Source organism: Rattus norvegicus, chromosome 3, assembly GCF_021556685.1.
Source record: "Rattus norvegicus strain SHRSP/BbbUtx chromosome 3, alternate assembly SHRSP_T2T, whole genome shotgun sequence".
Classification (NCBI taxonomy): Eukaryota; Metazoa; Chordata; class Mammalia; order Rodentia; family Muridae; genus Rattus; species Rattus norvegicus.
The window spans coordinates 64001644-64026574 of record NC_141536.1 but is presented as its reverse complement, the minus strand read 5'-3'; the positions used below and the strand labels follow the sequence as shown (position 1 = coordinate 64026574).

Here is a 24931-nt window from a genome sequence, read left to right as displayed (position 1 = left end):
TCGATTGGTTGTTTAAGGATAATTATGCTTATTATGTAAATTATTGAATCTCCCTTTAAAGAATAGATGTAGCCTGACATTGTGACACATGCCTGTGATCCTGGCACCGAGAGGTTGAGGCACCTGATTGCTGTGGACTTGAGCCAGCCTGGGCTACATAGAGAGCACTCGTGTAGAAACAGAAACAAGAAAAGGAAATAAATTCTTGCATACCACATTAAACAGACTTATGAGCAAAATCAGGAACTGCAAAGGAGGTCATAAAACAGTTTGTGGAGGCAGGTTCCCCTAAACTTTGTCAGGAAACAGAGCACCGATTAAAGGCAGAGAGGAGTGCAATTTGCAATAGTCAGGAAAGTATTCCTTTTATAAGGTAGTCAGTCTCACATCACACTAGCTTAATGCCCCAATAAGATACTTACTTTGGTACCTATTTGAACGCCTAGGAGGCAATTGCTCAAAATGTAATAGGGATAGTAGGAGTCCAGATTCTTGGCATCTCCTGCTGTCTCCACTACATCTGGAGATGGGGGAAAAAGGTAACAAAAATTATCACTGCGGTTGGGTGGGAGAATTTAGGACAGACCTGAAGATTCAATTCTGCAAAGCCACGCCAAAATGTAATTTAAGCTAAGTGCTTGGGTAGAAAAGGAACTAGTTTGGTATTTGAACATAGTGGTATTTGTCAGGGTAGACAAGTGTGAATATGATATTCACTGCCGTGTTCGTAGTGAGGAACCACGAGATCTGCAGGGACTGGGAAGTCTGGGGGGAAGAAATACAAGTTCACATGATGGAGTTGTGCTGTCTGTAAGGGAATCAATTTACCATAATGTTATCTTTGGGAAATCATGTATACTGAGGCAATGAAGTTATTTGCAAGGTTTTTGAAGCACTGGCTGTTTAACACAGGCTCCTGTAATCACCAAGTACTTTCTTTCCTTATTCTTTTCAGTTAATATTTTCTAGAAATTTCAAATCCCCTCCAACTTTTTTCCTAATTATTTCTTCTGCACCATGAAAGGAATATTTTCTTTGCTTGTCTTATTCCCCAGTAAGGAGAAGATATTTTTTAGTAAGCCTCCTTTCTCTACAGACCCTACTATGAGATAGCTCAGGAAAGCGTCTTACCAATTGTGCTAATAAAAATCATGTTACGCTCTTAGCCACGGGGATATCGCTAAGGTCTGCTCTGCGCAGGACAGCAGTCACCGTGGGCTTCTACATACAAACTTTCCCCTGAGAATAAAGCGCTTCAACAAAAATAACAACATTAACAACAACAACAACAACAACAACAACAACAACAACAACAACAACAACAACAACAAAATCATGTTACAATACAGAAGGATGGGCTATCGTTTTGAAAGTGTAATTAGCTCTCGAGTTGTTTCTCCTTCCCGGAGGCTCGGTGTGTGCCTTCGCCATGATTTCCCTCCTGTCATGACTCGTCTCTGTTGTACTGTCTGCCATCTAATCTGTTTGCAAACTGACTTTAATTTACTTGGGAACTCTCACCCTTTCCCTTTCAGAATTATTTTCTCCAGCCCTTTGAATCCAGGTTTAACTGGCAGGTTGAGTTCCCAAGCGTCTTCTCCATCCCTGTCCAGCTGCTTACATCAGTCACTGACTGGTATTTCACCCCTCAATATCTTTACTCCAACACTCTTACAACAATTCTGGTATTTTCCTTCAGGTGATTCTTGTGCATATTTTGACCTGTCTACAAAATGCTCCTGTTTAATGATTCACGTATTCTTTTCCAACGACTTGGGTTTTTGTTGGTGGTGGTGTTGTGGTTGTCTGGTTGCTTGGTTTTTGGTGTTCGTTTATTGGTTTTTTTGTGTGTGTGAGTTTTTGGTGTTTGGAGATTTCAGATGAACTAAAAATGACTAATATTTAAATTGAACGAGCTTTCTCTCTCATTGCCACTTTTTGATTAGTATGTATGAACCACTAATAAAGGCTTCCAATCCTAGAAGCTATGAGTTCATCCCTAGGCACCTGGCCCTCAAGCTTTCTCTAGCCTTCTGGGTTTATAAAGTTGATTTGATAGTGTCTTGTATTATTTTCTATTGTATTTTTATTGACATTGGTATGATTTTTGTTGTTGTTGTATTTAGTATTGATTATTTTTCTAGATCTTACATTTCATTATTAGAAACAGAATGTTTGGATTTTGGTTGGGTATAGACATAGAAAGTTGCATGCTGTTTGATTGACTGGTATTGTTGCATTACATGTCACGTTATTATCTGTTCCGAGGGAAGAGCATCTCACTAGAAACCTAGCACTGTTTTTTCTATACCGGACATTACAATATCTCAAGTGAGAAGCATGAATACATAAAATGAAGCAACCATCTGTGAAAGGTGGAGTGCAGTTCACTGGGCTTCTTGGTGAGTCAGGCTTTGGCTAAGAACCTATGGATATAAGGAAATAATGGCAGTGATTCTAGCTACACACCAGTGGCTCAGCACGGAAAGATGTCTGTGGAAGGGAGCCTCATGACCTTAGCTCTATCCCAAGGACCATGTGAAAGAGGAAGGAGAAACCAGCCCTGTTGAGTCTCTTCTGACCTTCACAGCAGCACTATCTCACACACACACACACACACACACACACACACGCACATGCACGCACACACACACATGCACACACATGCACACGCACGCACACACACATACACACACATACACGCACATGCCACAGCACTGTGACTCATGTCCACATGTGCATGTAACACAGACATGCAACAAATGCAGCTGCAACAATAATGACAAATTTAAAAGTAAAATAAATACAAAGTGTTTTTCTTATTTATCAAATTTTCACGATTCTTACTGTTTTAAACTCTTTAAAGCTGAACTTCAGCGAATCTCCCTCTTTAGAGTTCATTCACTTTTTCTATAGCTATTCTCATTAATTTCTAGATTGTTTCACTTTATAGTAGTTTTTATTATCTCCCCACTTGAAAATGAAAGGGAAGGAATACTGTCTACATAAAGACTTTATTAATGTACAGTTGAACATGAACATGAGATATACTTTACAACTGTTTGGTGACTTCTATTTGCAATATTTATAGCTATGTATTTTATTTATCATGTCAATATTTAATATGCTTTAGCAGTTTAGAAGTGATAACTTGCTAAAGCCCCATACACCCTTGTTCAAGTAAAGTAGAAATAACTAGTTACAAAATTGATTAAATGAAAATATTGGTATTTAAAGAAAATCTTTCATGCCTCTATGAATTATACACGCTGCAAGTGACATTCCCCCTTGGTGTTCCAAGCCAGCATGTGATTTGTGCTGACTTAGGCTGTAATTAGTAAACACATACTGAATAGTATTGGCAGGGCAACCTCCCATAGGAGAAAAGAACAAATTCTTCTGTGTAAATTACATGTCGAATTGTATTTTCAGTAAGACTATTAATGCTAATATCAACTCTTCAGAAATAGTGATTTTCTTTTGAGGAATTCCCCGACTTGGGTCCACAATGGCTGGACTTATTTACACCCCCACCAATGTTCCACAGGGTCATCTTTCTCCACATCGTCACCAATCCTTGTTATTGTTGGTTGTTTTAATAATCGCCGTTTGAACAGATGTAAAGTGGGTTCCCCTCTGATTTTGATTCACATTTCCTTTCTGGTCAGCTTGGTTAGGAGTTTACTTTCCTGGATATTTGCTGGTTATTTGGAGATCATTTGAAAAATGCATGCTCAGGGCAGTTACCCCTTTGATAATCAGGTTATTCATTTTCGTGCTATGGAGTTCTTGTTGTGTTTTGTTCTTTCTTTCCCAGTTCTGTATGTATTGTGGATATCAACCATTTATTTTACTGAGTTTATTTTTTCTTCACTGTACCTTTGTGTGGTGTGGAGGCAATTTAGTTTGATATAATCTCATGTGTTTCCCCCTCTTAAATTGTGTGAGTTCTTTTAAATTATGTACACAACCCCCAAATCAACCAATCACACAAAAAAAGTCATACCCTAAAGCAATGCTGTATTATTTTCCCTATATTTTTTAGAACAGTCTTAACATTTCGGGATATTTGTGCTTGTTTCTGTTGTAGTGGGGATTGAACCCAAGGCAAGACAGACAGTTGCTCCACACCTGAGCACCAGCTCTTGACTCCGTTGTCAAGTTTGACTTCAGTCTTCCATTTAACCTCACAAGTGGTGTGAGATGAGGCCCAGATGTCACTCCTCTGCCTGTGGGTGTCTACATGTCCAATTATTTTCAAGATTTTCCTTTTCTTATTGAGTATTCTTAGCCCCTTTGACAAAAATCAATAAGAGAATGATCAAATCAATAAGAGCATGTTCTGTTATTTTGACCAATGCCTCTATTTTTTATGCTAGTACCACGATGAGATTCTAGCTTTGTCAGACATTTTGAAGTAAGGGGTATAGTGTCTCACTTTGTTCATTTTGCTTGATTACCTTTGACTTTTTCTGTGTTTGTGATGCTCTGCAAATTTTAAGATTTTCTTTAAAAAATATATTTCTGTTACATGTTGTATTAGAATTATGGAAAACATACAGGCAGGGTGGTCTCTGCTGAAGAGAAATTGTTCTGATAGAGGCACAGGGCTGGCATTGAAAGTGGGAGGACACAGGGTACTAAGGCAGAACCTGAAGACCAAGAGAGTCTGAGTGATTGGCCTAGCCTCACCCTGAGTGTAGAAGAACGCAAGTAAGACCATGGGCTTTCTTTTTCTTTATTTTATTTTTGTTAGCATTTTGAGAATTTCGGACTGTAGAGTTTGATCATATTTACTACTCCCATAGTTACTACTTTTTGCAGATTCAGCTCCTTTTTCCCTATTCTCCTACCTTTAGATCCATTTTCTCCTGCTGGCATTTTCTTGGCTATGTGGCTGTTAGCTAGAGTGTAGTCCACCCAGACTTAGAGAAAACCGGCTCCACCTCTCCCAGTTCCCAACAGTGCACAGGTTTCTTTATTTTATTTGGAGGGCGGCTACTGTATTGAGCTCTTCTTGTCACATTTGTCCTTAGAGAACATTGTTCAGGGTTAATATAAGAGCTACAGCTACCAAAGGAACCTCAATCTATTTTATTGGGAAATCCCCTTGGCTGCTAATCCAAGAACAAAGTTTTATTTAAATCTTTTGTCTTCCCAGTTTTTGAGCTTACAAAAGGGAGTTTAATCAAAACCAATATTCTTGTGTGTGAAGCCGGGTTATGGGAGGAGAGAAGAGAGTGGGATTTTACTTCTTACCAATGGAAAAGATCAAAACAAGGAAAAACAGTGGGAGCTCCGTGCAACAAGTCATAGCTTTTGTAATGCTGAGAACAGGGAGTTACAGTGAACTCATTCAGGAACCAATCTCAATCAGAACAGTCTGAGTGAGTCAGTTTTCTCTAGAGGAGCAGAAGCAGATGGTTGTTTACAAATTCTGAGACTGAGCCATGCTCATGTCCCTGGAGACAGTGGTTCAGGGGGCCCCAACCAGTGCCTGGGAATATGTGTTGTGTAAAATACCCCTGACAGTATTGACAGCCCTTCACATTCAAGGCAACAGTGGTGAAGTATTCTCCATGCTTACAAAGCTTTGCATCATACCCTCTGCTGAAATACATTTTACCTAGGCAATGGCATATGAGTGATTTCATTTTTGGGACCTTGTGATTTGACCTTGGGGAGAACATTGCCCATTGTTTTGATGTTCTGGTTGCAAAGGGAGAAACTCAAGAAACTTCCTGAGGTTCTAAGCAGAAGAATATGCTCTCCTAAAGATCTGGACTCAGTCTTCTCTCTCACAGGCTCTAGCTCTTCTGTGCCATGGCATTCCCTTTGTTCCTTCATGATTTTGGCTTTCCGTGACTCCTTAGGGACATCAGTTAGTCTTTCGTCTTTCTCTGCTACTAGCGATTTCTGGATTCTTGTTATTTCCCAATTCACACTTTTGTAATGCCAAATGTAAAGCAAGGTGTGGTGATACATGCCTTTAGTCTCAGCTCCCATGAAGCAGAGGTAGGTGACTCTCTAGAGTTTGAAGCCAGTCTCGTCATGTAGTGAGTTAAGAGAGAGTAACCTATTGGTCTCATCTGAACTTTAGGTCTAGCTTACATAACACAGTCTTGACAGTCTTGGAACTGTGTGTGCTTGGATCAGAATTTATTTTCTGCCCAAACAGTAGTACTGGAACTAAAGACCAAAGGTTCTTGTGATATTGCATATGGTTGCCTAAAGGGCAGTCCATAGGAGAGACTCTGGAAAATCCCTGGAAACAAAGTATGTGAGAAATATTCTCAGTATCGGTCCAGCACATTCATTTCATAGAATTATGATGTGATTGTCTCTCAAATCTCTTCCTATATGACTCATTAATGCCATTTATGTTAAGGAAAAACCATGCATACAAATGGTCGTTCATTCTGATAGAAAACTAAAATTAAATTATAAACATATGTAGCAGAGAATGGCCTTGTCAGACATCAATGGGAGGAGAGGCCCTTGGTCCTGTAAAAGATCAATGCCCCAGTGTAGGGAAATACCAGGGCAGAGAGGCAGGAGGGAATGGGTGGGGAAGTGGGGGGGAGCACCTTCATAGAAGCAGGGGGACAGGGAGGGAATAGAGGGTTTCCAGAGGGGAAACCGGGAAAGGGGATAACATTTGAAATGCAAATCAAGAAAATATTCAATAAAATAAATAAAATTACAAGCATACTTTCCAGTAGTAGAGGTTATTTAGAAAATCTCTCTTGAACAGGCCCAGATGGATAGCTTTCCGACTATTGGTGCTTATCCATCATGGATTTGTGTTATAGCAATCATACATTTATCATTTACTCATTATATTTTAAAATTATATTTCTTTTTTCATACTTGTGTACAATGAAATGCGATCAAACATAATCCCCATTTCCCTCCTTCGATTTCTCGACATCCCCTCCTAACTTCATATCCAATTTGTAGTAACTCACTGGCTCCAATCAATGCTGCCCATGCATGCCATGTTTATACTTTATCAATACTACATAGGTATGGGTGGGATGCTGAACACACCATGAGTAAACACTTTGAACATTGAGTCATCAAGTTCAGTGGTAGAGAACTCCTTTAGCATCTTGATTGCTAGCACTACCAAAAAGTAATAAATAATATACACTCATGAAAAATCCCATAATCAACATTTTGAAAGTATCATAAAAATGGATCAGATCTATAGATCTTAAGAGCGTAGATGTCCAACTGTTGAAAATTTAGGCTTGAAGCATAGGTCAGCACAAGTAACTAAAGGAAAACATCTCTGAAATATTTACAATTGATATTTACAAAGTTACCTACATATGTGAATCACCTCCAATGTTAAACATTTGAATAACAGCTTTTTACTTTATCATACAGATATTCACTACTAAGTGAATCATGCTCCATTATGAGTCTTACTACTTAAAATAGAAAGGTGTCATTTATATATGTGTGTGATGTATATATGTGACATAAGTTTACATGTGTGATATACATAGAACACGTGGGGATATGGAATATGTGTGTACATGCAGGTAGAGGGGTCATATGAGAACCAGAGGACCTTCTCTACTACTCTTTTGCCTTATTCCATTGAGACAAAGACTCTCACTGAACCCAGAGGAGCAAGGTTGGTGGTCAGCAGTTTCCAGCAACACCCCTGTCCCTACCATCACAGTGGTTGGGTTACAAGTGCATGCTGTCATTACTACTTTGCTATATTAGTGCTGAGATACCAACTCAGGACCTCCTGCTTGGGCATCAAGTGGTCTGACTCACTGAGTCATCCCCCTACTTCTGAGGCCTGTTGTCTAGAACTCAAGCATTACCCATGCTTCTGAGAATTTTTTTCACTTCTAGTTATTCCAAAAAATATCTGGGAAAGATGAACCTATGAATATATTTGTACATCAAACCTCAGGCAGGAAATATGAGTAGGAGAGAATTTAAGAAAATCTCAATGTTGGAATTTAAATCGTGTGAATAGACATTTTTATCAGAAGCTCGGTAGAGCCTCTCTGAAACCCAGCTCTGCTTTGCTTGAGGATTGTCTTGCTTCTGTGCTTGTATTATTGCAAGATGTTCACTATGGCTTTCTAGTCGCTGTTTTCTACAGAACACAAGCTATGTTCTAAACGATCTTTGAATTATAGCTGAAGTAAGCACATTCTATTAATACCATCTTCCTGAAAGGAATTGGCATGTTTTGTCACCTAAAAACTTGATCGCCATAGAGATAAATAACTACAAGGCCTCCAGTGTTCCAAACTCAGAGGGCATTCGATCCTGAAGATATACAATTGCAGCACACCATGACATACCCAAACCTAGAGATATGCAGTACAGAGAGTACTCATACAAAAGAGGTGATTAGGCACCATTAAGGAAAGCAGAATGGCGAAGGAGGGAGAATTCCATCTCACTCCAGGCTCACCAGTAGGCTTTTGGTTTTCTAGGTGTGACTATGCTAATTCTTTTACTTAAATCTCTGAAGGCAAAGCAACAGGAGGAGTTTTGCTCAACATGAACGAGTGATTTATTATCATCCCCATGTTGCAAATTATTCCTGAACAGCGACCAGTATGCTAAAAGTTTGCCAGAACAGTTAATGCCGATTTTATTACTGCTAACATTCTACTCTGAAGAAACAGAATAAAAACTTAGATCTACATCTGAAGATATGAAAGTACAATTGTACCATTTGAACAAATATGAGATAAGAAGAAGGGTCCTTTGTTGTCTCGATACCAAGTTTAGGTGCTTTTGTAATACTGTGGGTTTGGCTTTGTTTTGGCTTGGATGTGTTTCCAGGTGGTGTCTCACAGCTTTTGAATTTGCGATAGAGCTGAGGATTATATATCAATGATATTTTAGATTTTTCCAATGCTTTAGATTTGTTTTCTTGAAACTTCTCAAATGTATTTAATATTCAACTCAAAATAACATGGCTCCAGTGTTGGAAGCTGAACTGACCATTTGTTTAAGCACTGAAATTTTTTTTTCCTTTCTATCAGTAATCATTTGCTAAGTAAGACTGAGTGTGTGTTACCCTAAACAGTGAACAAGAGAGGGGATTTTAAAGATTAACTCCTGCATAACTTTGTTCCTTTCAGTGCCCCAGCATCTGTCACCACCACTGTCTTCTTTAATTTCTTTGCTGTGAATACATGTGACAAGAACACCTCATTTTGAGTGTGCAGTTACTCCCCTCTCTCAGCAGGCTGTGCTTAACATCTGGTTCTTTTCAGGGACTGCCTGATTACCAGCATCCTGGCTGGCCTCTCTTCTATGTGGTTAGCATTTGATAGGTTTCTTGAGATTACTTGGTTATTGCAAGCCGTTTGTTCCACCAGCCTGTGTTAAGTCATTTTTTTTTCAAAAGCTTATTTATTTTAAGTACCCCTAAGGAAAGATCTCATTATGAGTTTTCAGCACCAGTTTTATTTTTTTTTCTCCCATGGGACATTGTAAAACTAAATTGCAATAGAAAAGTCACCATGAGCATTATGGAATACGAGGGAGTGTCACACCTTTGAAAACACTGCAGTCACTGGTGAGAAAAAGTCTGGCTGAAATTTGCAAAAGAAGATGAGTCAAGCGTCTTAGAGTGCTGGACGCACTCTGTGAGTCTTCGTAGTCGGAGCCACGGGGTGAGTCAGGGAGATGAAACAGAAGATCTTCAGGGTTATTCACTGAGCTCGCAGAGCAGAACTGGCTATCAATACATAAACTTGGAATTATGCTATGATTCTTCACTTCTTAACGCCCTCTGCCATTCTTTCTTGCTATGGCGGTAAACAATCTTTTTATGTTCATAAACCGTTTTACACAGTACCAAGTGGGCGGTGTTCATTTGCCTCTATAAACTTCTTGATCAATGATATTTTATCCAGGTATTTTGATATTTCATAAAAAATGTCTTTATTGGTTTTGCCTATCGGTACCTTATTTATTTATATTATTTTTATTATTGGGTAAGGATAATGAATTGTCATATTACTTATTTTTTTTCCAACTTGAACTCTGCTTCCCACTTAAAATCATAGTAGAGATAAGCCTTTATAAAAATGAAAGTGAACAAAAGAAAAGTAATTGGAGAGTGATGTTTTAATGACATTTGAAGTATGGTATGTAATCAGGAAGAAAATTGGTAGCTGTCAGTGGAGCGCAGCAACCATGTGGATCCCCCACCGCAGGGAAACTGAACTTATACATTTTGAGAGAAAATGCTTCCCAGCTTACAGTACTCTGTCAAACTGTCAATCAAATGGAAAGAAAAGAAAAAAAATATATTTTTAGCATTCAGAGACACAAGGAGTTATGTCCCAAGCACACTTTTTTGGAATGTCCCAGAGGATGTGAGTTTTAAAGCAAGATATGGAGAACTGAGAAAGGAGGAAGTGACTGAATCCAGAAACAGGTGATTTATAAAGAATGTTGTCATTAGAAGCCTCAGTGTGAGCAGTGTGCTCCAAAATCGGAGGGCAACTTGAACGGATTTGGGCCAGGAGAAAACAAACTCCAAGACATCTCTCCAGAGTCAAGAAGAGAATTATTGATTGGTATCTGACAGATGTGGTGGGATCTGTGGGCATTGCCTGTAGATGTAGACATGATGATGGCCAGTATAACCGACTGACAACAGTAACAGAATCTAGGAATGGGATTGAAATTATACACCATTCCACTATGCAATGGACTAAATCCATGAGATCAGAGAGGTATAAAGACTGTTTCATGGGCGTAGGATTGTAAGCATGATGTGAGAAGTCTGTATATGTACATGGAGTAGACATATAAATACCCACACCCTTATCTAACAAGAACACTTAGAGAGCCAAAGGCCAGAGGCAGGATTGCCTGTCTCAGTGGCGTTGAGGGTTCCTATAGCAGAAGCACCAGCACACTACCTAGGTCATTGGGATCCACTGTACAAACAGACCTCCCCACAATTACCGATGGGGGAGGCTCCTTACTGTTTGCCTGATTGTCTTGTGACTGCAGGGATCACGTCTAAGGGTTAAGTTTTTGATTTTGATATTTTTGGCTTCCTAATGTTAACGACATCATTTCTACTGTTGTCAATTTCAACACGAAACTCCTAAAAGAACTTCATGAGGAAAGAATCATCTGGAATGATCCTTCGGGATTGTGGGTATAGAAGCCACAGTACAAGTGAAGTAGGGGAAATTCTATAGTGTTCATCAGAAGTAGTGATTAATTATATTTTATAATCCAGATTCGGGGGGCGGGGAGAAAGTGTATACAACGGTCTTCCCAATAAAAGGTCCCCAGCTTTCGAGCTGTGCTGGATTGCTGCCTGTGCTAGGAATTTCATCTCTGGGGAAAGCGTGGGCTTTCAAGAGCTTCTTTAAAAGACTCAATTTTCTTCTTGCTGAGTGTCAAGTGTAACAGAAAGACTTCTATGCTTTGGGTACTATTATGGAAATGTTTCTGTTTATCAGGCTTTCTTATGTACGCTATTATAATTGGAAAAATTCCATGTTGATTTTCTTTTTGTAGTTTTATTTTTTTGTGTGCATGTTTCTCCAAAAATCTATTTTTGTATGATTTTCCCCTTCTCTGCTGGTGTATTTTTAAAGCCTGATGGTATGTGGTTCTGCATTAATTAAATGTTCCAAGCCACTTGTTATGTTTGTTTCCACCCCGCTCCCCGAAAATTTGGATGGTAACATCTATTCCTCCTACTTGCCAAAAAGGACGCTTTCTGGAGGAGGAGCCTGTGTGATGTGAGTAGACCTGAGGCCACAGGGCTAGAGAGAGGAAAGCTGTGCTGTTCGAAAAGGAAACTTTTAATAAAAACTCATCTGCTTCTTCTGCCAGGGGAGGGACATGGAAAAGAGGAAGGAAGCTGGAGCCAGCCCTGGGCCTTCAGGCCTTGGTGGAGGGCTCGGCCTCAGAGCTCCAAAACTATAGAGAAGGAATTCCAATGTCAGCTACGCATCCCATGCCATGATGTTGCTTTAGCGTCTTTATTTAGTCTCAGACAGTCCAGGGCCCAGACTATGCAATGGTGCCATCGCTAGTGGGGCTGGGTCCTTCCTACATCAAATACCAATCCTCACACGCATGTTCAAAGGCCAACCTGATCTCGAGAATTTTCTTGCTTGAGGCTGTCTTCCCAGGCTACTGTAGTTTGCGTCAGGCCAACAACCCAGCGAGTCCACCACCCCACCTCACCCTGCTCCAAATCCATGCTGGAGTTTTGCTCTTGTCTTCTTTACTGCCCTCTTTGATCTTAGTTAGTTTGTATTTTCAATTTTTTTGCTAGCAAAGTTTCAGGGGTGAATAGTAATAAAGACTTCTAAACAGTAATCTACCACAATTACTCTTGAGCCATAATCCCTTATTATCTATATCCCTTTTGTTTGATTTTAGCAATATAACGAAAATTTCCTGGTTCCTCTTGCATCAGTGCCTCTTGGCAAACATTGCTTCCCAGTGTCAGGCTCCCCCAGTGTGAGAGAGTCAGTTTGCTTGTGGATTTCTAACATTTCTAGATGGTCTGCATTTCCTGCGGGTGGCTGAGCCTAGACTTTAGACCAGATGCCCATCAGTACAAACAATCAAGAAGGCAGCGCTTGGGTCTGTACTATTCCTTTCTGAAGCAGCAGAAGGGTGTCAAGTAGGGGAAGGCTTCCTTGGCTTTCCTGCCTTTAGTCTTCTCAGTGAATTCACAGGGCTGCTGTAAACACCCATGGAAAGGGGTGGTGACCCTGCTCCAGTGGGGAGTGTTGTGGGTGGCAGACTAAGACAGATTCTCCACAGGTGATGGGTGAAGAGAGGAATAGTCTTTACACTTGGACAGTATTCACAGATGCAGCCAGAGTTGTGGCACCTCAGGGATGCCCATAGACCAGAAGCATCAAGGAACAGAATGGTTATAAACATTCAGAGAAAGGAGAAGAACACAGCAAGGAGATGGAATAATTAAGAGACTGAAAGAGGACAGGCAAAGATGAGGAAAGGAGAGGGGGAAAGGAAGAGAGAAAGATGGCAGGATAGGAAGAGTTTTTGTGTTGAGCTTCCCTAAAAAGTTTCCTTTGTAGAAGAGGAGAAGAAAGAGAGAGGAGGAGGAGGAGAAGAGGGAGGAAAGGGAGGAGGAAGATGGAGAAGGAAGGAAAGAAGAAAGAGGAAGAGGAAGGGGAGGAGGAGGGAGAGGAGGGTCATTCAGGGTGACTGAAAAAGTACCAGAAGCCTCCAGTTCTCCCTCACTTCTACTTCCTCTGGTGCTCCATGCTTCTGATTAACAATAGAGTCAGTCTCTCTCTCTCTCTCTCTCTCTCTCTCTCTCTCTCTCTCTCTCTCTCTCTCTCTCTCTCTCTCCCCCCCAACCCCCATAGGTCAGTCTCTGTCTAAGGCCCGTAATAGAGAGCCACAGAGATAGGAGGGACAAATGGGAGGTATTTGACAAAATACAGCTGAGCTGAGTGCTAAATGAGTTCTCAAACGTCCAGGAGGCTGACATTTAAGATGTTAAGCTGCTCTCCAGCGCAGCTGTAATGATTGCTCCTTATTTGTAGCCTGTCGCCTTGATTTGAGTAAATAACTCATTAGTGGGCAAAAGTCTCTACCTTTTCAAGACACAGCCTCAAATGCATTTATTATGTTTTAGCATAGATTTATTGAAATCATAGTGTTTCTGAGCTGTTAACAGTCACTAGGTCTAAATGATTAATTCTTTGTCTTAGAGTTGTACAGGTTTTTATTTTGTTTGTTCTGTCTCCAAGGAGAAAGAAGGGGTTCTTGAAGGTCTTTCTAACTATCTCTGTACTTAAAAGGGAATTCTTCTTTTACATGCTGGGAATTATGCAATGCCTATTTCTGTAAAACAATAAGCTAACATCCCTTGAACAAGTGATAAATACTTGACTAACTTCTCATTAGAGAAGAGTGAAGACTGGATATAATTTTAGACTTAGAATAAACCACTCACCACAGTGGCAGGAGCTCTGTGCTCCTGGGTCCCATGTCTCTTGATTCATCCACTCAAGCTTTGAAAGCAATGAAGAAATATTGCATCTAAATTGGACATCCACAGACCTTTCCTTCTGTCACTATGCCCTAAAGGATACAGCATAGCATCTACGAATACGGTATGGATGCCAGTTTCTGAAAACTTTGAGACAGAGACATGGGTATCTGTAAGGGTCCTGGACACAATCTTGTCTGTCAATAGGATTCCTTTGTTTCTTTAAATGAAGACTATAATCACATCTAAATGCATTGAAGGCTTATATTGTTTAAGGTTACTATAATAAAGCTGATCGCATGCTGTTTTATATTGCGCACACTTGAGGTATAAAATATGCTCCTAATGTTTGCGTGCGCGCGCGCACGCGCACACACACACACACACACGCACGCACGCATGCACTTACACAGTGACATAGACATAATTAGGAAAAGTCAGGGATAGAATCATCTTCCACAGTTAAGTTTGTAAGGGCTATGAAAGTGCCAACGGTGGATCCCTTAGTAAATGCCTGGGATTCAATAGGATGCTATTCCATGCAGCCCCAACACTGTACCATCAGAATCCGCCGATCCCACGGTTTTCTGCATCATTTCTGTCAGTGATTCACATTTTTAGGGAACTGTGTAGCCCATAACTCACCAGCTCCCAGTGCAGTGCAGTGTGACAGAGTGTGAAATGGCCCTGCTGCTTTGATGAGGCACAGGTGTTATTTCCTGATCCTTAACCTTTTGAGTTGATAATTTCCTTTTCTAAGGGGTCCTCATTGCTACTTTGTGCTGTGTTAGGCTCCAAGGCAGGCAGGACTTCCTGAAAGTCGCTCAGTAGCTTCTTGTCCTGATAGTGGTGATGTCATCTGTCCCTAATGTGTCTGTATTTAATGTGAGCACTAGCGTCCACCGCCAGGTTTCTTTCAACTCCAATGCTACTCTCGTGGTTCCTGAGGAGGACTTCTAACTCAAATTCAGTCTGATCCATTTCTTCTGGAGATTTAGTAGTCTGCATCTCTCAAGGATCCTTTTGACAGAGTTGTTAAATGTATTACCACAGTCTTCTTTTTATGATTTTATTCTAATAAATTGCATTTTAACAACTTCGTTGATCATTTTAGTCATTCCTGTTGCATTTGGGCCAATATTTCTTTCTTTTCATTTTATTTTCTTACAAAGAATTAGGTTTCATTATGGCACTTCTTTATTACTGATTTCAAATTTTCAGTAGATTCCAATCACAGCTTCCCCTCCCCTTTTCTCCTTCTAGTTGACCTCCTCCCCACCTCCCATTCCTCACCTCTTCCTTTTCTCCTCAGAGAAGGGGAAGTCTCCTCTGGACATACCAGCCTTGGTATGTCAAGTTACAGTAGGACTTCTCCTATTGAGCCTAGACAAGGCAGTCCAGTCAGGGGAAAGGGATCCAAGGGCAGGCAACAGAGTCAGAGACAACACTGTTCCAGCTATTGAAGGATCAGCGAGTAGACCAAACTTTGTTTGTTACACGCGTGGAGGGGCACCATTCCACCGCACACATACTCTTTGATGGTTCAATCTCTATGAGCCTCTTTTTATCAGGTGAGTTGATTCTGTAGGCCTTTGTGGTGTCATTAGAGCACTTTTCAAACAAATGTTTCATTTTCTCTTCCTCTTCTGTGTCCCATCTCCATGTGCCCTCCAAGCCCAGGAACCTCCTTTCTGCTGTCCTCACCTATGATAATGTGATTCCTTTTAGACATACCTTCTTAACACCTCATTATTGATCATTTTTCTACATTATTGACCATTTTTTCAACCTCTTCATGTGTCTACTAAATATGTGACCATGTCAGAACAAATAAGGAGATTTCTCTCTCTCTCTCTCTCTCTCTCTCTCTCTCTCTCTCTCTCTCTGTGTGTGTGTGTGTGTGTGTGTGTGTGTATGTGTGTAAAAGGAATAAGTGAAGCATGTTTTGGTTGCTAAATGTGGATAAAAATCTTCATAGGTTTTATAAGATAGGTATTTTCCCAGATATATCTGGTAGTTTAGTAAAAACAAAACAAAACAAAACATAGCAACATAAGCAGTTAAAGATGACGATGATGGTGGTGGTGGTGATGTGATGATGATGATGATGATGATAAAAAGATTCTAATAAGAGTGGATAACTTGGATACAATTTTTCATCTGTGTGTATATCATGTTTTCAGTTTTATTCATAAACATTCTTATATTCATATACATATATGCAGGTTCACTCAGTAATACATATATTTTGCTTATGGACAAGAGAGGTAAAAGGGGGGAATCTTAATCATCCCAAAATATATGTCAGTCTTTTAGGGTAGGAAATGCTTTTCTTTGTAAAACTTGTTCACATTTCTAATACACAAGCCTATTGTCCATATATGATGGACTCTTACTGTAACAGGCTACTACTGATCAAGTGACCTTCTGGGGACCACTCAGGCTCTCTGTGTTAGGAACCCACCTGTATGTAACCTTCCAAGAAGTGCTCCTCTGGTTTTGTATGAACTTTTCTTTATTCTCGAGTTCTTTTTTTGACTCATTTATTATACATTTGATTCTTCAGGATTAGGTTTAGTTGTGTATATAGGAATCTCAAAGTAATTGTAGCCCTGAGTGGTCTTGTGTTGACTCCTTCTTCTTGGTTCAGATGCCAAGTGCTGCAGCTAGAGGTTCATGCCACCATTCCTGGCACAGGTCACTTCCGTCTTGTTTCTCTGACATTCTTGGGGTGGTGCATTACTTATGTTTTCATCTGTAGGATGTCAATTTTTGACAGAAACAACTTAAGGGAGAAAGGTTTTTCTTGCTTGCTGTCTCTGAGGCATCAACATCATGACAGCGAAGATACACTTGCTAAGGCAGCTCACATCACAGCCTGCCAGATAACTTACACTCTGGTGACATTCTCTTTCCCCAAGCCCATGAGAAGGTCAAGTTTCCCCCTCAATGAATTCCCACTTGGAAATGTTCAAATAGACTTACCTAGAGATTTGACAGAATCTTCTAGGTTGCTTGTAAGTCCTCCCTCGGCATGGTGAGGGAGGTTTTTCAGTTTGAAGAAAATAGCCAAGCGACAACATATAAAGCAATATAAAATCAGAGTATGCAAGAGACCTCTGTGTATGTTTATTCCAATACTACTCATTAGAGCCCCAAAGCAAAACAACTTCAGTGTCCCATCTCAGTGAGTAAATGAGGAAGACATAGTGCATGTCTATTGGAATACTATTCAGCCATCAACAATCGTTATGTAGAAAACATACTGTTTGCAAAGTCAGCTACAGTCAAACAGTACTCACCTTCCACAAGAAGAGTGTATTCACAATAAATATTTACACTAGTACAGAGTAATGGAAGTGAAAAATCCTTTGTGCTTTCATAAATGAAAGGCAATTTGACCAAATTTAAAGGGTATGGGTCAGATGTTTCCAAATCCTTTGTGTGCCACTTCACTATCCTCACAGTGCTGCACAAAGCCTCTACCCCAGGCTTACCACTGCCTTCTATGAGGCTTGTTAGAGTCGTGCTTTCCGCGAGTTGGACTTTGTCTCCCTGTGTCAACTCTGTGTAAGACATTTTCTATGTACAACTCGCGTTGTGATGTCTGCGGGTATTTTATTACACAAAATTAATGTTGTGAACGTGTGATAATTCACACCTCCTTGAGAAGTTTTAACTAAGCTGTGACATTTTCTATAGAGAAAAATGTTTCTCCAGGTGGAGGAATGTCAACTGCCTTTTGCAAAGCTCCCAATTCCTTCTCGGATATAATAAAGCTCGGTATTGGAAATCACTAAAAGTAAATTGCCAGAAAATTAAAGCCATCCTATTTCAGGTAGTGCTCTAGTGTAGGTGTGTTCTGCCTTCACTTCTTAACAGAGATGAAATGAAAGTGTCTGACAGTTTAGGGAAATAGCTAAGGCATCTTCCTATTGCTTTTCTGGGTACAGAAAGGAGTTCATGGTCCTCTGTACTCTATGAAAGACAATGGATCTGGACAAGCAATGTGGTTCCAGTTCAGCCCAGGAAAACACTTCCAAAAATGTGTGCTTTACAATGTAATGCATAGAAGTTCCCCAAAGTGTGAAACTCATATCCAGATCGCTTGTATTATCTCACTGCGTTGAATGTCTATTGCTGTAAGACCATTATCTCCAAATTCAGGGTCCTAAAACATTGACCTTAATCATCTCAGAATCTGTCAATCGGCATTCTACTTTTTTTTCTCTTTTTTTTTTTTTTTTTTTTTGGAGCTGGGGACCGAACCCAGGGCCTTGCGCTTGCTAGACAAGCGCTCTACCACTGAGCTAAATCCCCAACCCTGTCAATCAGCATTCTAGACCTGACTTAGTTGCACTTCCCACTTTGAAATTTCTCTAAGAATTGAAACTCCTGGTCTTGTGGAAAATGCCAAGAGAAAATATTTTTCAGATTCACCCTGGCTAAAAAAAAATTGTAGTAAAATGGTGCTGATAAATGTTTCTCACTCCAACTAATACCAGATGGAAATGATTTAAATGAGGAAGATTTCTCTTGGTTCCTGGGTTTGGTATTTCAGTCCATTGCTGTAGGACTGTGCTGAGAAAGTGTCATGGAGGGGAGAGGTCACTGGGACAGAGTTGTTCATCTCCTGGAATCAAGCTTCATCTTTCATCTTTCTGCCTTTGTTGCAAATAGTGAAGAATAGTCAAGGTGATGTCCAAAGAGAACGTAGCCAGCCCCGAGGAAGCAGAAGGATCACAGATTAAATTCTAAGCCTAAACTTTATTCTTAGGAAAGTGTCTTGAACACATTGTCTTGAATTTTCAGGAGAATTGGCCTTGAATATGGGTATTATACTACACACTAATATTTGTAATATTACTGGGATATGAATACCATTTCTAATAATTACTTACATTAATAAGATTGGTTTTAATTATACAAAATAAAAATATTTCTAAATAATGACCTAGAAGTAGTTATGTTAACTGTTGTATTTAGTTTGCATGTTTGACACTGAGCTATTTCTACTTGGTTATTAAAAAAAATGTTTCTCTCTCTCTCTCTCTCTCTCTCTCTCTCTCTCTCTCTCTCTCTCCCCATTTTGGAAACAGACTAAGATGCTTAGTGAAGCAGCTGGAGAAAGGTGATGTCAACGTTGTCGACCTAAAGAAGAATATCGAATATGCGGCATCTGTACTGGAAGCTGTTTACATCGACGAGACAAGGTGAGTCATTGCTCCACCCAATATGTCTTTATTGCTTCTCCTCTCTGTCTCTCTTTTTGATCCTTCTCTATTACAAAGCAAATTAGCAATCCTTAGTATGAAGCAAAAGTCAAAATCTTATTAAAATTTGTAGTTAATTTTCATGTACCTAGTTAACTGGAATAATATTCTTTTTTAAAATTATTTAGTCCAAGCACTTGAATATAATAAAATAGTCAACAGTACATTTATTGAACAAAAATAATTTCTTGTTTCTTCATCTTCACTGTTCTTAGACTTTTAAATATCAAAAGATATATGTAGGCTTAAACTAGTTTTCACTAATACAAGAGTTTCTTCTACAATCTCAGAATACAAAATCTCTTATTAGAATAGGTGTGCGAAATTCATAAGGTAGAATCATCAGAGCCTGTGTGGAAGGCTTTTGAGGGTTAACTAAGTATTTCATGCCCCAAACCTCGCATTAAAGTTGGCAGTTGGGCGAGGTTTGGATAGGGACATTTATCTGAAGAGGGTTATCAACACAATACTGTGACTCTCAGCCAAGTCCCCCATCAAATCACCTGTAAATTCAAGTGATTTGACTACTATCTCCTGGTACTCAGAAAACATTGAGGCAGGGTCCTGAATTTCCTACCAAAGAAAGCAAAAGTTACAAGAGAAAGAAATTGGCCCCTGAATTGGAGCTGAGTGAATGCAGGAGCAGAGAGAGGCACGCACTTCCAGCGTTCAGGTCAAAGACAAAAGGGAATTAGGAAGAGGTTTCTGGATGTGCCATAAAGTCCTGATAAATGGTGCAAAGGAAGAGGCTGCTCTTAATTCCCATACAGGAGTCAGGGCTGTAACTCCATCAGTGCAGTCATAATTTCTGAGAAAATAAGGTTCAAGGTGTACTTTTGAATTAATAATCTCTGAAGGACTCATAAATGCATGGATTGAAATAAAAGAACCAGTGTTTAAGAATTTATATAGATTGCAGTAACATGAAAAGTTCATTATTACCCTATTATTTCCTCACCCATCATTGACCTACCTGTAGCAGTAGAGTATGTAAAAGGCAAGGAGTGTGTACATGCTATGGGCCTGTCCCCTCTGCTCATGTTCACATAGGTTAAGTCTGATGTGGGAGAGGTGAGAAGGTTAAAAGTAAAGCTGGGTTGTGACTACTGGTCTCTGTGTACTGAACTTCACATGGACATTTAGCTAACAGGCAATACATTTATGTTGGTCAGGGACTGAGCTAGGTGTTTTTAGATTTTCACCCTCCTATTCAAGTAATTGAAATAAATGCCTGTTACAGTATGACTCAAGCCAAACGTAAAAAAGGAATTATTCATCAAAGTATTGGTTCCACCCAATGTTCTGAATTCTCCCACTGAATACCATGTATTTTCCAGTGACATATTAAAATATTTTATTCTCTATTTTTCTCTCCTCTACTTATGGAGGTTAGACTACGAATAATATTTAATTTTACTGGTTTCACTAATCAAGTAATTTTGAAGCTCTTGAATCCTAAGTTAAACTTTTATACACCCACAACTAAAATGTTTTTGATTTTTAGAGAAAGATTCACATTGTAGGCTGTAAGGCACAGGTGATTCATCCTTGGTCTGTAGAATATAGTTTCTCTGGTTATAGGTTTTTGTTTATTTGTTCTTTTGGTTTTCTGTTTGTTTTTGTTTTGTTTTGTTTTGAGGCAGGGTTTCTTTGTGTAGCCCAGACTGTGCTTGCCTCACTCTGTAGACCAGGCTGGCCTCAAACTCACAGAGATCCACCTGCTTCCAAGTGCTGGGATTAAAGGCGTGCACTACCATGCCCCTACCCTAGTTTGGAGTTATTAAGAGGTGAAAATCGCAGGTTCCTTTTACTTTACAGTCCTTCCCCGAGTTGCTTGGTTGGTCTTCATTGAAGACATATGGCATAGGTAGTCATTCCAAGGGGACAGAGTAGGTGTGTGCTAAATGCAGATAGTGCCCCTGTAGTTTCTTTAGACTTTTGCTTTTAGGGCTATTACTTATAGTTCACAAGTTGTTGAACTTAGCAGGTTTAAGGTTCTTCTGTCTGCCTTTGACCAGACATTATGTGTTACATTTATTTATAAAATGTGAGATCTTTAAAATTCGACACTTCTTTGGAGGTTTGCAACTTTATTTGATTGATAATATGCTATATTTATTCATTCTCAGATAATGTCCTTCCCATGGAAATTATAACTTCATGGTTATTTTGCTAACTTAGGTCTCCATGATTCCCAAGTCATTTGAATACAAGTTACATTTTTTTAATGCTTTTACATTTGAAAATTAGTCTTTAGTACAGGAAAAAGGTTCAGCACAATGGTAAAATTTAACTTGTGTTGTGGTACTTGTTCCCAGTGTGGGTTAGGGGCCAGGACAGTGAATTATTTACTGACTTACATAAACTCTAGTTTATATAGTTCTGGGAATTAAACACACGGCTTTGTGCATGCTAGGCAAGTGCTTCACAAAATGAACGATAGCCCTGGAGCCCTGTTCCTGTGTTTAAATCCTTCCACAGCATCATGTTTATTAGATTAATAATGCTCTAAATTTACACCACTATCTAAAGGTTACCAGCTCTCCACAATCTTATGCAATAATCAGGGTGATTACTTTTCTGCATTTTACTAATGGGAGCACTAAAGCTCATTTAAACATTACAGCAGCCCTCAGAGATACAAGTTCTCCTATTACTGTTTTGAGCAGAAGGACGATGAATCCCAGAAACATTTACATAGCCTGCTCAGGAGAGTACACTGGAGAGTTAGAGCCCCTAGCGTTGACACTGCACTTGGGTTACTAACTACAATTCACAGCCTAATCTATTTAGTTACAGTGGACTCACAGGTATTTTCAAGATTGGAACGATTGCTCTGTATAAAAGTAGCTGCTGCCCAAGCAGGAAGGTCCCCAGCATTTGTGTAAGGAAGTCAGGCATTGCAGGATCTCCTTTTACCCCAGTGCGGGTTGGAATTTCTGGAGTTTTCAGACAGAGGAAGGTAGAGAGCTTCCGGTTCACTGAGGGAACTCAAGGGAATAAGGTAAATAAACAGACAACTAGAGAGTTAGATCTGATATCTTCTTTTACTCACCTACACAAATGTATACAAATGCACACACAGAGACATACAAACACACAGAGAGAGAGAGAGAGAGACTTTCAGAGATTTTTATGGACCATTTGATCACAAATTCGTAGATTCCCAGCTACGATCTTTTGTCAATACACTGCTGCCTTGAAGAGAATCAAAGCTACGCCCTGGAGCTCTGGCTGCCGCCAAGGCTATGGCTAAGCATTGCTTGCATCAGGCCAGTCGCTAGACCTGCAACTACTTCTCAAGCATCGTCCAGTTTTGTGCTGGGAATGTGTACTTAAGGCATTTTTCAAGCAAAAGCCCACAATACAAATGGATTTCCTGTCTATTTTGTAAGGCCTGGAGCATGGAGCTGAGGATATTTCTGAGATGAGTTTGCGGTTTGCCTTAGGAATTCTAGTAAAACAGGTTGTGTAAAAGAAAGACTTAGCCAGCATTTAGTTGCATATTAATTTACATTGTAAGATACACTGGCTTCTGAAAATTGAATCTAGGATTCCTTCAAGAAAGTAAACTGTTCTGTCTGTGTTCCATGGAGATATTTGAAAATGGATTAGACTGAAGAAAAGGTTAACATAGGATAAAGTCGGAATTATAGTTAATCGGTCGCTATTATTTTTCAAAGTTACAGTTGTATCCATGTGATCTAAAAAGAATCCATGTGTCCTTACTTGCCAAGGAAAGCAGCACCCCTGGCTTCATGAATACCAGGGTAGGAAGCTGTATGCTGTGTTCGCTAATATCTCAAAACTACGACTTCCTATTTTATTTTGGACTTAAAAAGAATAGGTCATTCAAAGTCAGGACTCTCCACTCAAAACTGAAATAAAGGAACTTAATCTTTCCACTTATGAAATACAGATGTGAGTTGATATGAGGACTGCATGTGACATAATGCCAGGTAGAGGAAAAGCTGGATTGTAACCATTATTTTTATTGTTCAGGTAAAATGTGATACACTTTGTTTGGGTTACAGAATATATTAAGATACAGAATTTAAGCCCACTAAGGAAAATACCAAATAATTTCCTGAGAGCAGTTTAGAGTTTTGAAGAAAATGCGGACAGCTATGGAATAAAAGTATGTACAAAATGATGGAAGGGGTCTAACCCCTGCTAACACATTGTCTCTTGACTAGCATTCTAACTAAGCCTGAGTTCTTATCTTGGGGAGGGCCATAGTAAATTGAGACTGCACTGATGCCAGTCAACTTGAAAAAGTTACACTGGCAGACACCAAGTGAGTACTTGCGAGTGGAGAACCTTGAGATCATTTGGTGCAGGGATTTACCTGTAAACTTCCATTGGCCTTGCACATATTGACTGAACATGATAAGTCACTATCAGCATCCAATGGGGATTATAATAGAATGAGAAAAGTGAAGAGAAATGAGACCACTGAGGGCAAGCCTGCACCCAAAAGAAAGACTGGGTGTTACAGAGACTGAGAATCAAGATAGAAAAACTCCAAGGAATAGCAGCCAGGTGTAACTAGAGGGAGTAGTGTGTGGTAACCATTTAGAGTCTGGATTTCAAACCAGCCATGACTAGACGTGCATGTGTTTCCTAATGAATCTGTTCTCTGCTGTAGCTTTCCTAGACCATTCTTCAGGACACAGCTTCTAATAAGAGGTTTCAAGATGCAAAGCATTAGGAATGTGCTAAATATATGAACATTGAAATGTGACAGGGGATATCAATTAGAGTAGAGAGCTGGGAAGTTCTAACCCCAGGGTTTCTGATTGTTTTAGTTATTGCTAATTAGAATTCCTTTGCTGTTTGGCTACCTTCTGCCATCTTAAAGATTTTGAAAATGTCCACTGAATATCTATCTCACCAATCTGTCTTGTCACATTGCTCGGCAGCCAGTGTTGGCTCCAACCTGTTTGTGTAGGCCATTATTTTTATGTCCAAATAATATAGGCAGGCTATGAAGCAGGAGCTGAATGCCTTTCTCCAGTTCATGAAGCTCAATTATCGATAAGGCCTTCCTAATGGGTGCTTTCAGAACTCAGAGTACATCCCTTTCACAGAGACCCCATTATATCCTCTCAGCGTTTATGTCTACCTGATAGAAAACAGGTCGCCATTCCATACGGAAGTTTTTCAACGTTTTCCTACCTTGAATTCAGAATCTCGAGTCCAAGTTAACATAAGAGGACCAGCAAGCTTAATGTTCAGTTGGACCTTTCTCTTCTAGGATTAACCTCTGGACTAGAAGAATATAATCAAAATCCATGTATATAAAAATGGTAGGATGAGGAATCTGCATTGGTGCATCTGCATGTTCAAGGACAGCCTTGTTCATGACTATTCAAAGAAGTTGCTGTGCTCAATTCTGTTCTTTCAGTCTCCTGTATGTCAGATTAGAAGCTTCCCTTTAGTGCAACTAAGAGGCCTATTCAAAGGATTTTTCAATTAAACAAAGGAACAGTCTGCACAGAAGTTAAAATTAAGTCTCTGTAGAGTACATAATTAAAAAAAAAAACCTTTTCAAATGTCAGGTTCTCTCACTTCCAACCATTAAGGTTTTTAAAAAACTCTTGGTTACCGTATTACATTAGTAATAGCAGTCAAAGGTGAGGACTGAAAT

The 24931-nt window shown here is 39.7% G+C and overlaps 1 protein-coding gene and 1 long non-coding RNA gene across 13 annotated transcripts in view; one reads left to right on the top strand and one right to left on the bottom strand.

The window, feature by feature from the left end:
- Pde1a (phosphodiesterase 1A) overlaps nt 1-24931 on the top strand; it is a 280465-nt gene that overhangs the window by 177505 nt on the left and 78029 nt on the right. For all 12 annotated transcript variants that reach the window (NM_001431467.1, NM_030871.2, NM_001431466.1 and 9 more), the window contains 1 exon segment: nt 19108-19221. In NM_001431467.1, coding sequence (NP_001418396.1) covers nt 19108-19221 — 114 coding nt within the window.
- LOC134486399 (uncharacterized) overlaps nt 1-24931 on the bottom strand; it is a 50347-nt gene that overhangs the window by 14527 nt on the left and 10889 nt on the right. The window lies entirely within an intron of this gene.